General features: G+C 35.5%; 2 protein-coding genes across 3 annotated transcripts in view; both read right to left on the bottom strand.

Annotated features, from left to right (window-relative positions):
• Nucleotides 1-13,851, bottom strand: part of LOC111043467 (gastrula zinc finger protein XlCGF8.2DB-like) — a 138,967-nt gene that overhangs the window by 34,388 nt on the left and 90,728 nt on the right. The window lies entirely within an intron of this gene.
• LOC111043466 (zinc finger protein 771-like) overlaps nt 1-13,851 on the bottom strand; it is a 43,152-nt gene that overhangs the window by 2,052 nt on the left and 27,249 nt on the right. The window contains exons 1-2 of one of the 2 annotated variants that reach the window (XM_022328428.2): nt 9,787-9,944; nt 250-394 (exon numbers count right to left, since the gene is read on the bottom strand). In XM_022328428.2, coding sequence (XP_022184120.2) covers nt 250-394; nt 9,787-9,798 — 157 coding nt within the window. In that variant the 5' untranslated portion in view covers nt 9,799-9,944. Of the gene's footprint in view, nt 1-249; nt 395-9,786; nt 9,945-13,851 lie in introns of those variants that run through there. The other variant, XM_039440713.1, reaches the window with a different exon arrangement.

Genomic DNA, 13,851 nt, shown 5'->3' with positions numbered 1-13,851 from the left:
TTAGATTGATATATGCAATTTTATGAAATAGTATGAACACACCACATCTATTACCTAACACATTTGTTCTGTACATGTGCATGGTTGACATGTGGCAGACAGCCCATTCTGGAGTAGCATTTACACAGGAGTTCCACTCCCAAACATCCAAACACTTTATGTGAGAAAGCTGGCCACAATCTAATCACCCAAGCAACAGAGGTAGACCCTGGTCAATCAAGAATCGGTTAGTAATAGAATTCATCTCACCATATGGATCCTCTTTGATGAAGATCATGTTGTAGCCAGGGATTAGATAATGTTGTTGGCTGCAATCATCTTCCACTGCAGCTGGTTGCTGGCTGCTATCATCCTCATCCTCCTCATCTTCCTTTTTAACAGTAACTGTCGCCATCTGCAACAAATACACATCACAGTCTATGGTAGGAATATTATCATTATAGAGACTACTTTTTTCACAGAGGTCTATGAAGGGCTTAGAAGCACAAGTTGAATGTAACTTGAGGTACAAGAGAGCAAGTACATGTCTTAAACATATCACTAATGCCCCATAGACAAAATAAAATGGAGTATGCAAGATTGGCTGGATTTCAGACACTCTTACGTTTTCAACAGACTATGGAAAACTTTTTACTCTCCTTGCCCTATTACCATAGGTAAGGAAAGTATTGTTTCCCAAAAAAATAAGGTACACCAATTTCCAAATTTCTATACGTTTCAAGGTCCCCTGAGTCCAAAAAGGTGGTTTTTGGGTATTGGTGTGTGTGTGTGTGGTGTGTGTGTGTGTGTGTGTGTGTGTGTGGTGTGTGTGTGTGTGTATGTGCATCTGTGTACACGATATCTCATCTCCCAATTAACGGAATGACTTGAAATTTGGAACTCAAGGTCCTTACACTATGAGGATCCAACACAAACGATTTCGATCAAATGCAATTCAAGATGGAGGCTGAAATGGTGAAAATGTAGTCAAAAACAGGGGTTTTAGCGATTTTCTCAAAAACGGCTCGAACGATTTTGATTAAATTCATACCTAAAATAGTCATTGATAAGCTCTATCAACTGCCACAAGTCCCATATCTGTAAAAATTTCAGGAGCTCCACCCCATCTATGCAAAGTTTGATTTTAGATTCCCAATTATCAGGCTTCAGATACAATTTGAACAAAAAATTTCAAGTGGGAAAGATTGAGCATGAAAATCTCTACAATTAATGTTCAGTAACATTTTCACCTAAAATTGAAAATAAGCACGAAATTCGAGAAAATGTGATTATCCAATTGCAAAATGTTGGCAACTGTTGGTTATATTAAATGATTCACTATGAAGAGATAGCAGACCTCGTATGTCTCCAGCGTTATTGTCCTGTCACCAGCTTTCTCAGATCTTTGTTTATAAGTAGACTTGAGATGCGCGTCTAGGTGATCAATTTTCATAAGGGCATGGAAAGTTTTGTGAGTGCACCACACCAGATTTTTTCTGATCAGCTGCTACTTGAGCCAATAATCCTTTCTCAAGGAACGTCAGCGAATCTTCCCAGAGTTGAGACCTGTTCCAAAATAATGTTTTTTGTCGCAAACACACTATGTTCCTGATTTAATCAAAATTGTTAGAGCCGTTTTCAAGGTCCGTCTGACATACATACATATCCACAAACACACATATTCAAACAGAAATTGCTTTCTTAGTATAATTGACTTCAATGATTATGATTCCATTCAATGAGAGCTTATTTTACATAATAACAGCTGGCATCAAAAGTGAAAATGTCAAACATGATTGAAATTGAAACAGTAGCGATCATCAACATTATTATCTTCATCTGATCTAAAGTAACCAAATTATAGAAAGATTCACATCAATGTGTCAGCATTGTATGAATGAGGAGCATTGATGCTATTAATGAGGAATACTGACAGTCAACGAACTGTTATGCATATTCTCCAATATTTTTTTCGAAAGCTACATTATATTCTCTCAATGTTTGAGAATCTCAATGTTCAACAATCAATGTTTGAGAATAATTGATTCATGGGAAAAGCGCCTTATTCTATGGAAGATATTTTTACATTAGGAAAAGCAACAACAGCTATTTGGCCGTTTTAATAAATAACCCCTTTCTGTCGCCCAAGTTAAATTTTGGCCGAATTTCCTCATTCTTTGCAAACAGAGTCCACAACGAACACTTCTGAAGTTTTAAAAATGCCCTCCATTATATCATACTGAATTATTAGAATTTCATAGAAATTGTTTAAGCTGTTCTCGTGATCTGTCAGATATACTATCAAAATTAGTCTTGATAGAATAAGATCAATTGAAGCAACTCCCATCATAAAAGTTTGTTTTATGAAAAATAAGAATTATCTATACTCCCAGGAATAGTTCTGTTCGAAGCAGCAGTGCCCAATCAATTTATTCTCGATAAATGCATTTTATTTAGTGCTTCAACTTTGTGCCAACCTAATGAAGTCATCTCAACTTGATGCCAACCTGACAAAATTATTAATTTAGTTGCCAGTTAACAACTGTTTCGAAGAGGTACTCTCTCTAGATTATAGTTCTATAGTAACATATGACATGTACATTTCTATTATAATTAACAGATTGAGAGAAAAAATGCTAAAAGACGAACTTTGAATCCTTAAAAACCACCCTTAGAGTTGAAATATCGCCAAAAGATTTCTTAGTGAGCACCTAGGACATAATTATATGGAAGCTATATTCCAAGTTCTGTTGCAATCCATCCAGTAGTTTCCCAGAAATTGTGATCAGTGAGTCAGTGAGATAAATAAGAATTCCATAAGTATAGATTTTATCTATGATCACTCAAGCAAACTATCAATTGCTTACTTGCTGTTGGATATTCACCAACTGAAGTCTGTGAAATATTACTTTTAACACTGTTCTTTCTCAAAAGAAGGGATTCAGGTGGCACTGGGTAGACAAGTAATTTCAACACAACTGCTCGTAAAGAATTTTGAGATAACTAAGAATTTTAGTGTGCAAACTGAATTATTTGTATTCAATAGTATGTAAATAAGTTTGTGAATGTAAGTGAAAAATAATTTTTATGTGAAATCTGATAAAAACTTTGGAAACTGAGGTGAGATCAAAACGTAACCTACAAACATGAAGCTACGGGTAACAACATTAATTCTTATGCATGCCACAGCATAGATCTTCCTACACGCTTCATACATTATTACAACAAATCAGCCATTAGAGATTAGACATTTTCAAAAAAAAAAAAAAAAAAAAAAAAAAAAAAAAAAAAAACAATTATATTACGATCAATATATAGTAAAGTTATAAATTGAAGTTGGAAAAAGAAATGGTAAAATCGAGCTTCAGCCTGAACTGTAATCAAACTTGTGGCTATGTATTTTTGTTTTCTACCTTGAATCAATATTTCTTCTGTTTATAAGTCTTAAGCCACTGAGAGTAAATGTAATAAAAATAATTTTTGTGGAAAATTTTGACAAAACTGTTAAATTGAGGTGAGATTGAAACATAACCAACAAACACGAAAATACATGTAGCAGTTGTAGCACCTACAAATTTTTTATGCATGCCATATAGCATAGTATTTTCTACACATAGCACACATTACTTCGAAAATTCACTTATAAGAGATAAAATAAATTCTAAACAAGAACAGACTCTAACTTGGAAAAATTCTTAGACCTTACACACAGCCTAAACTTGTATCTCCTAAACTTATTTATTTTAATAATTATTGACAGAGTGACAGGATGAGGAATCAACAAGATAAAATGTCACCAGAAATAGGAAAAAATAAGTCAAACTACAGTGATAACTGTATTAATGTCCAGGCAAGAAGCCAACACCAGTCTTTATGTAATATATGTCAAGAAATAGTTAGTGACCAGGATAGGGCAGTGGCTTGCAACTGCAATGAGGACATATGTTACCACACAAAATGTGTAGGCATTAGCGACCTAAAATATGACTTGATGAAGGCGGGACGATGCACCGAGCAACCATGGCTATGTGAAAGTTGTAGTAATCTCATAAACAACGAGGCTATGCAGATCTCAACAATGCTGAATAGAAGCAATGAATCAACAAATGAAGAATCTAATTCTTGTACATGCTGTAAAATCACAGCTAGAACAAATCAAACTAGGCTAAGTCAATCTAATCAATTGGACAGAGTAATAAAGATTTTATTAGCTGACATAAAGGAACTCAATGATGAAATTCGACTACTTAGATCCAACAGGGACAGAATTTCAGATACACTTGCTAGGAAGGCAGATGTAATTTATAAACTGGAAAATGTCATATTTGAATTCACCCAGGGCATCTATCCCGAGCCAACATGCCCCATCAGGAAGAAAGCTGAAGAGGACACAATTTGCCTGTTGAATGATGCTGAATCCACTGAGAAAATTACTGGAGAGAATAACCAGAACAACACAGATTTACGTTGCTCACCCATCCACACAAGTTATTCCGGAAAAAATCCCTGCCCATCGGCTCATATGAAAGGTGTTTTGACAAAAAATAAAATCCAGACAAACAAAGGACAAACCGACCCCAAAACATACACCAAACATGATACACCCGATGCAAAAACAGGTGAGAGGCTACCATTAACACAGCCTGACGAAAACTCACAGCTGTCTGAGAAGCAGAAGAGCAATGCACTACTGATAATAGGAGACTCTTTGCTGAAACATGCAACTAGTATTATACAGAAAAATAGTGAACAGGACATAAATATAGAGGTCATCCCAGGTGGAAAAATCCAGGATGTCAGCAGGGTTCTAAAAAACAAATCCAATTTGCCAACTAAGGTAGTATTAAACATAGGGTCAAATAACTTACTTGGGTCAAAAACCCCAAATCACGTGATGAGACCTCTATGGCTCACCATAGAAGCAAACAACAAGCGTTTTCCACACATAAAATGGTATGTATCATCTATCCCACTGCGTGAGGACATAAATGAGAGATTTATACAGGAAACCAACCAGGCACTGAAATTTAAGTGCTGGCAGCTGAACGCTACATATATAGACAACACTCAGCACCTCACTAAAAATCACCTGAATTGGGATGGAGTTCACCTTAACATAGAAGGACTACGATTCTGGCCAAAAGATTGATGGGTGCACTTGATGCTGGAGAGGTGGCAGAGGGCAGCACATGGCACCCAAACTACGAGACAGCGTCAACCCCTCATCCAAACTAGACAAACAGAAAACTACAACACATCCAGGTCAACACTTCACAGCTGGCACTACAGATCAGGAGCAAACAAATCAGGACATACAACAGAATAGACACAAAAAACAGATACATTGAAAATCTATCATCTTAATATTCAGAGAGGCCTACAAAATAAGATCAACAGACTATTGATGGAAATAAGTCTTCACACTCCAGACATTCTCATACTTTCAGAACACGGCCTACGACTAGATGAGCTATTGAGCACACACATTCCTGGCTACACACTCGTTACCAAATTCTGTCAAACTGTATGTATGTGGGGAGGCATAGCACTGTACAAAAAAGACAACTTAACCACAAGAATAAAAGAGATCATGTTTTATGGACTTGAGAAGCCAACAGAGAGGATCTTTGAGATGATAGCAGCCGAAGTCCAACTTAAGAAACAGAATCTGATATTAGTAGGTTCCTGTAGATCACCTGATCCTAGAACAGAAATGGAATACTTGAATAGGTTGGAATGTGTACTGCAAAAAGTGTACTCAGGAAAGAAATGCCACATAGTACTACTAGGATATACAAATATAGACATACTGAAAACAGATAAACAAACCTATAAATATTTAAACAACTTGCTAAAACAGCACGGCTGCTACATATATGACATACCGGTTACTAGAAAAACCCAGACAACAGCCAAAAGTATAGATGGGTGCTACCTTAATATACCTATTGAAAAAGTAAAAGCAATAGCATACCCAAACTTAATTTCAGATCAGCACTCAATACTATGTGACATAAAATATAAAGTCGAACATCAAACAGCCACTTATAAGTATGCCAGAAATTATTCAAAAGCAAATTTAAACAAACTAAAACAGCAACTAGGCCTTGTAAATTGGAAACCAGTAACTACGACTCATTCAGTGGAAGACAAATACAAAAACTTTCAAAGAATAATGTGCTTAAGCATAGATGAAACTATGCCAAGAGAATCCAAGAAGATTAACATACCAAAAAACAACATTTTTTGTGATGAAGAAACCACAAAACTAAAAGATGCTGCAATGCAAGCATATGATAAGTATATGCTCACAGGCCGTATGGAAGACAAGGAACAACATTTGACAATGAAAAAAGCCTATGACCTGGATGTAAAAAACAAAAAGCAACTCCAATTAAAAATGAAAATACAACAGGCAGAAAATAAAACCAAAGTCTTGTGGAGAACGATAAATGAGGAAAGAAAAAAATCCAAAAATTTCAGAAATGAGAACCGCTACCTAACTGTGCGAGATAAGAAAATTACAGATCCTATCAAATTGGCAACATCTTAAACGCTGGCCTCACGCAGCCAATAACAGAACTGAATGGACATAATAATACTCCCAATAATCTGGAATTGACAGAGAATGCTCAAATATTTGACCACTTTGATGCAGTTACTCACACAGAATTATCCAAGATTCTTATGAGACTAAAACCAAACAACTCTTCAGGTCATGACGAAATTACAGGGAAAATTCTAAGGTACTGTGAGGATGAAATTAGAAACCCACTGTTGCACATAGTAAACTCATCATTTGAACAAGAAGTATTTCCACATAGCTTAAAAATAGCAAAGATCTACCCCAAATTCAAAACAGGTGACCATACTGATCCAAAAAACTACAGACCCATAGCAAATCTTCCCATTGTATCCAAGATTATAGAGCAGGCAGCATACAATCAATTGATTTCATATCTGCAGACGAATGGGCTGTTGTCTACGAGCCAGCGTGGATCCCAAAAAAATCACAGTACAGCCACAGCGATTTCAAAACTCTGTGATGAGGTGTGTAAGATATGGGAGGATAAAAAATATGCATCAGGACTGTTTGTCGATCTCTGGAAGGCTTTTGATGTACTCGATTGGAACATACTCAAAACAAAACTAAGAAGAATGAGAATTCAAGGCAGAGCACTCAAGTGGATTGAAGACTACCTCCAACATAGAAAACAATATGTAGAGCTGGATTTCCAAAGACAAAATCAAATAATCACTTTCAAATCAACAGCATGATCAGTCAAAAGAGGAGTACCACAAGGGTCAATCCTGGGACCATTGCTCTTTCTTATATACATAAATGATCTTCCAGATGAATTACAAGAAAACAAAAAGTGTATCCTATTTGCAGATGACACAACTATACTACTTCCCACAAACAGAAAGAAAAATCAAAACAATATAGTTGAATCAACTTTTACTGAAGCTACCTCGATCTGCAATAGAATGAAACTGGCCATAAATAATGAAAAAACAGTACACACGAACTTCACCCCAACAAACCAAACCCAGGATGAACCACAAAACAGTAATATAAAAACAGTGGAAAGCACAAAGTTCCTTGGTGTAATTATCAACAACCATCTGACCTGGAGGCAACACATGGAATATTTGTGTGAAAAACTCTCCTCTGCTACATACGTCATCCGCAGAATCAGAAATATTGCTGATGAGAAGACAGCACTAATCGCATATCACTCATTATTTATGTCACACCTAAGATATGGCATCGTTGCATGGGGATCATCAGCACAGGGAAATCTCGAGAAAATATTAAGGATACAAAAAAGGGCAGTGCGAATCCTACTAAGATAAAACTACATAGAACACTGTAAACCACTCTTTAAGCAGACAGGTATCCTCACAGTAATCTCAATATACATCCTGGAATCCATCATCCTAGTTGTAAACCAAAGTCTGGCTTTAAGACGAGATAAGCACAGTTATAGAACATGCGACGTGGATGACATAAGCCTCCCCCAGCATTGACTTAAGAAGTATAGCAGATCTCCGGCCTATTCAGGGGCATACCTGTTTAACCTGCTTCCTGGCAACATAAAATCCCTAGTGAATGACAACACCTTCATAAGAAGCCTAAAACAATACTTGATGGACAGACCATACTATAGCATTGCAGAATTCATTGATGACCACACCTTCTCACACCTTAAATAAAGGTGAACACCGACACCCCCACGATGGGATGAGAAATATGTTTCCCTGGTCAAGCAGACTGCAGAGAAGACATAAGAAGTAACAAGTAAGTAACAAAGATGGAGGTGTCTGATGCTCCATCCTTCTCTAATCACTCCAACTACCTAGCAGCATTCTAATGCATTGTGCCAACACTCCCCACCAGCTATTGCCTGGCATTGTTCCAAAATTGTTTACTGGCAGCAGGTATCCATTCTGGCATTGGTTTGGTGTGATTATGGAGATGTGTTCATCACAAGAATGTAAAGCAAAATGACACGGTGCATACAAATGCACACAGAATGACCATCTCTGTCTATGCTACAAATTGTGAAAGGAGAAATGGGTTTCTCCTCTTTATGTTAAAAGTAATATCTCACAGACTTTAGCAGATACTGATTGGCAAGTGAACATGTCACTAAATGAAGCACTGTTTGGTCTAACTGATCAGGAAACAAAATGTCATAACCAGTTTGTTCACTGATCAGCTCATCATACTTTTCCACTGATTACTTGCTGAATGTAAACAGACATGACTGAATAAAAGGTGGTTTACAATTATAATGGACTCCATTATTATGTATTTCGGAGCAGAGAAATGCATTATTGCATTTAAATGAATAATAATTTATTATTGTTGTATTATTATTATTATCAATATGATGAATATGAAATTGATTAATAACATTCAGATTGAAATATAAATTCCAAGGCAATCCTCGTATTATTTTTCTTGAACATTTTTAGGTTATGTCACAGTTGTAAGGTTAGTTTTTTACACATAATTCTGATACAATTTTATTCCAAAATAAACTTGCAAACTATAAATTACAAATTGAGATGGACTAATCCAAATAATTGAGGTATTCCATGACATTTATTTGGCTTTTCATCTACTCCAAAGCAATAACTGAATTGTGTTTGCTCAGTTAAGTCTAGAACTTAAATTTAAACCCTACCACTGTCAAGGGATTAAAATCACACTGTTTTAAGTTCTGGACTTAACAATTTTTGATAAATCCTTGACTCGAAAAGAGGCGAGAATCTAATTCATGTCCTGGACTTATAAGCCCTTTACTCAGAAAGTGAAATTATAAACTCCAGGGTCTAACATGATCTCTAAACTCCAGAGTCTATTCAGCTCCTCAACTACATTAATATTCTGACTTGGAAAGCCAATTTTCTGACTCCTGAGTTTAAAGCCAGTTAAAGTCTAGAATTTAGCTGAATCCCAAGCTCGGAAACCAGCCCCTAGTAATTTTAGTTTTTTCCAATTATTATGTCATGTCCCAAGCAGTCGAAAGCTTTGATGTAATCCAGTAGAAGTGCTGATATGAACATGTTTTTATTTTACTTACATGCTCTAACCTTTTTTGAATAGCCTAGTATGTAAATATTAATTATGTCAGAATCGATCAATAATGCTTTAGCTTCATTTATCATAAGATATTATATAAATAATTAATACCGTAATGTACCTATTATTGAAATAAATAGACCCTACTGGTTTTTAGGTTATGTAAGACTATTGTGATTTTTAGTGGTTATACAATTTTCAAATAGGTTACTTACTTCTGACTCCATTTTGATATTCGTACTAGAATTACAAATTTTATAGTCAAATTGGTATTAGGTGAATATAAAAAACCACCAAATTATAATAAATTAAATAGAAGACAGCAGTGCACACATTCCACATATAACAGGCACTGAGCTCTGAGCATGAGCATGAGCCAACGAGCAACAATGATCGATACAGGAGCAGGCCACAGAATAATACATACAGAAAGGTAACTTCCTATCTAACCAAACAAGGAGGATCGTGGAGTAGGCAAAACAAAGTTTGGCTGTCTCCGCGCATTCTGGCCTGCGCATCTTTTGGGCCATCTTTGTTTAACCAAGACATTGCACTTGCACTGCAGTCATAGCATTGAATTCTGTGCTAAAGTGTTCATTCAATTAATTTTTAATTAAAAAAATAAAAGTTTTGATAAAAATGGTAACCTGTTGTGCATTTGGATGTACAAACAGAAGTTTAAAGAAGACTCCAGGAGTGACTTTTCACAGATAATAATTCATTTTAGGTACCTACTTTTATTTTGAAAAAATATGATATTGCTATCAGCTGAATTGTAATTAATTTTTGAAATCTTCCCATTTCAAATAAATTTAATAATCATTCAATTTACAATTATAAAATAATTTTATGTGTATAATTATATGTGTATTATTGTTTATATGATTTATAATTATAAAATAATTATATTTAGTATATTTTACAGTTTGCTTATCATATGGTCATAATAATAATAATAATAATAATAATAATAATATCGAGTGACCTGGCTGGCTCAGGTCTGGTGTCAGAGTTTTCAGGTCGCAGCTGATCAATTTCAGGGCCTCTGACATGACCTAACGACTGCTGTTTAGGCAGCCGGGACCGACGGCTTAACGTGTCCATCCGAAACACGGGAGTGGCCCGAGATAAATATCTTGCCCGGGCCGGGATTTGAACCCGGGATTCTGAATCATAAAGCCAGCACCTGATCCACTCGACTACGGCCACTCCATATAATTATAATACAATTGATATAATGTTTCTTCATAGATTTCTTTGCATCATTTCTGAAACTCCCACACTGATTTGAAATGTTATCAGAATACCTAGTAAATTGCTATCATTACATAATTTAGTAATCCTGTGTTATTGAATCATCATAATTTATTTTATTTACCTACTTTTATTGTGAAAAATATGAGATTGGACTATGAGCCTGTTTTTTATTCCCAATCATTTCATGACAGTTTATATTTGTCCTGTTGAATAAATAAAAATAAATAAATAATACGCTTCTCTTAAATCTGGCCCAAAGTTATTCCCATGATTGTGAAAAGTTGACAATACTAAAACTACTGCAGTCACAAATAAAAAAATTCTTTTCTTTATTAATATTCAACCTATTTCATTATTTTTGCTCTCAAAAAGTTAACAATGAACTGCTTAATAAAGGAAAAATAACGCTTCCGTGGAATAAGACATACAATATAGAAATAAAATAGAAATTGAGACTGTGCAATGCATTCTCCCATAAGAGCCAATGCGTAACAAAATGAACGAATCCCACAGCAATGCGGGTTGCCTATCTTTACCAGCTGCCTCACTTTTTTTGTGTTGCTAGTCCATTCCAGTTAGTTTAGAGTTCACTGCATATAACAGGCACTGAGCATGAGCATGACATGAGCCAACGAGCAACAATGATCGATACAGGAGCAGGCCACAGAATAATACATACAGAAAGGTAACTTCCTATCTAACCAAACAAGGAGGATCGTGGAGTAGGCAAAACAAAGTTTGGCTGTCTCCGCGCATTCTGGCCTGCGCATCTTTTCGGCCATCTCTGTTTAACCAAGACATTGCACTTGCACTGCAGTCATAGCATTGAATTCTGTGCTGAAGTGTTCATTCAATTAATTTTTAATTAAAAAAATAAAAGTTTTGATAAAAATGGTAACCTGTTGTGCATTTGGATGTACAAACAGAAGTTTAAAGAAGACTCCAGGAGTGACTTTTCACAGATAATAATTCATAAATTTACTCATTTGTTTACTCTTGTTAAGGTTATCCTGTAGATAGATGGATAGATAGGCCTAGATAGATGACTTTTATTTACACTTAGATCGATAGATAAATCATTTTATTGTCCAGTTCAAGCATACAATACAAATTAAATACAAGTTCCATCCAAGTAATTTAAAAGTAACACAATAAAAAATTCTTAGGCATGGCCAAAGTCATCAGCTAGAGTTGATATACGAGGGTTATCTCTAAAGTAAAGACTGTTTTGTTGTAAAAAATCTATTAAAAAAATATGTTCAAAGTGATACAGAATGAAATACACAACTTACATTAGTGCTCTACATAGTCGCCATATGAATTGAGACATTTGTCATAGTGATTCACCAGCTTTAATATACCCTTGTCATATTCTTCTGCCGCCAGTTCATTTAGTCATCGATTCACAGCATCTTTAAGTTCGTCATCACCCATGAATTGCTTACCTCCCAAAAATTCTTCCAATTTGCCAAACAAATGGTAATCTGAAGGTGCTAAATCTGGACTGTATGGTGGGTGACTGAAAATTTCTCATCCAAATCTGTTCAGTAAATCGAGCGTCTTACCAGCCACATGTGGGCGAGCATTATCGTGCAACAATATGATGCCATTGGTAAGTCATCTGCAGTGGTGATTCTGAATGGCACGCCGTAACTTGAAGAGTGTTTCACAGTAATATTCTGCATTTACAGTCATTCCGCGTGGCATAAAGTCAATCAATATAATGCCAAATCGATTTCGAAATACCGTGGCCATCAATTTCCTTCCAAACGGCAGTGACTTGATCTTTTTTGGTTTCGTTGGTGACTGAGGATGATGCCATTCACATGACTGCCGTTTTCTTTCTGGCATGTAATTAGAAATCCAGGTTTCATTGCCGATAACTATTGAATTAGGGAATTCATCACCATTTTCTTTGTAGCACATTAGGAATTCCAAAGCAGATCCCATTCGGATTTGTTTGTGACATTCCAATAATGTGTACAGCACCCAATGCGCACAAACTTTTCTGAAGCCTAAATGGTCATGCACAATGTGACCAATAACAGCTCTTGAAACACCAGGGAGAATACAGGTCAATTCAGATATTGTCATGCGACGATTGTTTTTGATTTCTTCATCGACCTATTTCAACAAGTCCTTGTTGATTATTGAGGGCCTCCCAGAACGTTCTTCATCATGCATGTTAACTCTCTTATTTTTAAACCTTTCACACCATTTTCGAACTTTTCTCCCATTCATTACATTTTCACCAATCACAGTAACCAACTGCCTATGAATTTTGACCGGTTTAACGTTTTGATGGTTTAAAAAACGTATCACTCCACAAATTTCACAATCGGCGGCAACATCAATTGTCTCATTCATTTCTAAATGCTAAAACTGAAACGTAAATAAAGATAGAACAACGCGACAAATGGCAGACAACAATGCAGTGTGTATATTACGAGACTGGATTCAGCCGACACAGGTTAGCCAACCTCATGGCAAGAAATTTCCCAACGGTCTTTACTTAAGAGATAACCTCTCGTAGTTGGATTCCCATTAACAAATATTAAGTTCAGTGTCACAGTATTGGTACTATATCATTCATAGTCATATTATTTCTACTAAATTTCCATTTTCAGTTTATCAATCACTATACCAATAATCTATTCATAGAATCATTGAATCCATTCTCATATTACAGATAGCTTCAGTATCTAGTTATAGCATATAATATTAATAGTTAGATATTATTTACATAATTTAATAGTAATAATATGATATTACATGAAACAAATAATACACATAGGGGATGAATAAGCAGAAATTGACTGAGAATTGAAAGCTTTGTTCCAAGTGGAGCCTTTGTCATTTGTCTGTCTGTCTTTGCAATAAGTAGGCTATGCCCAAACCAAGGCCGAGCTATTATAGAAGTATAATTGAAATATAGGTATCAACATCATAGCTCGGCCAAGCCTTGTTTGATTATAATGAATTCTCAATTTGTAATGTATTTTGAATAGACTTTTATTTTTTTA

The sequence above is a fragment of the Nilaparvata lugens genome, chromosome 14 (assembly GCF_014356525.2).
Source record: "Nilaparvata lugens isolate BPH chromosome 14, ASM1435652v1, whole genome shotgun sequence".
NCBI lineage: Eukaryota > Metazoa > Arthropoda > Insecta > Hemiptera > Delphacidae > Nilaparvata > Nilaparvata lugens.
The sequence above is the reverse complement of the archived record's forward strand: the minus strand, read 5'-3'. Positions and strand labels throughout refer to the sequence as shown.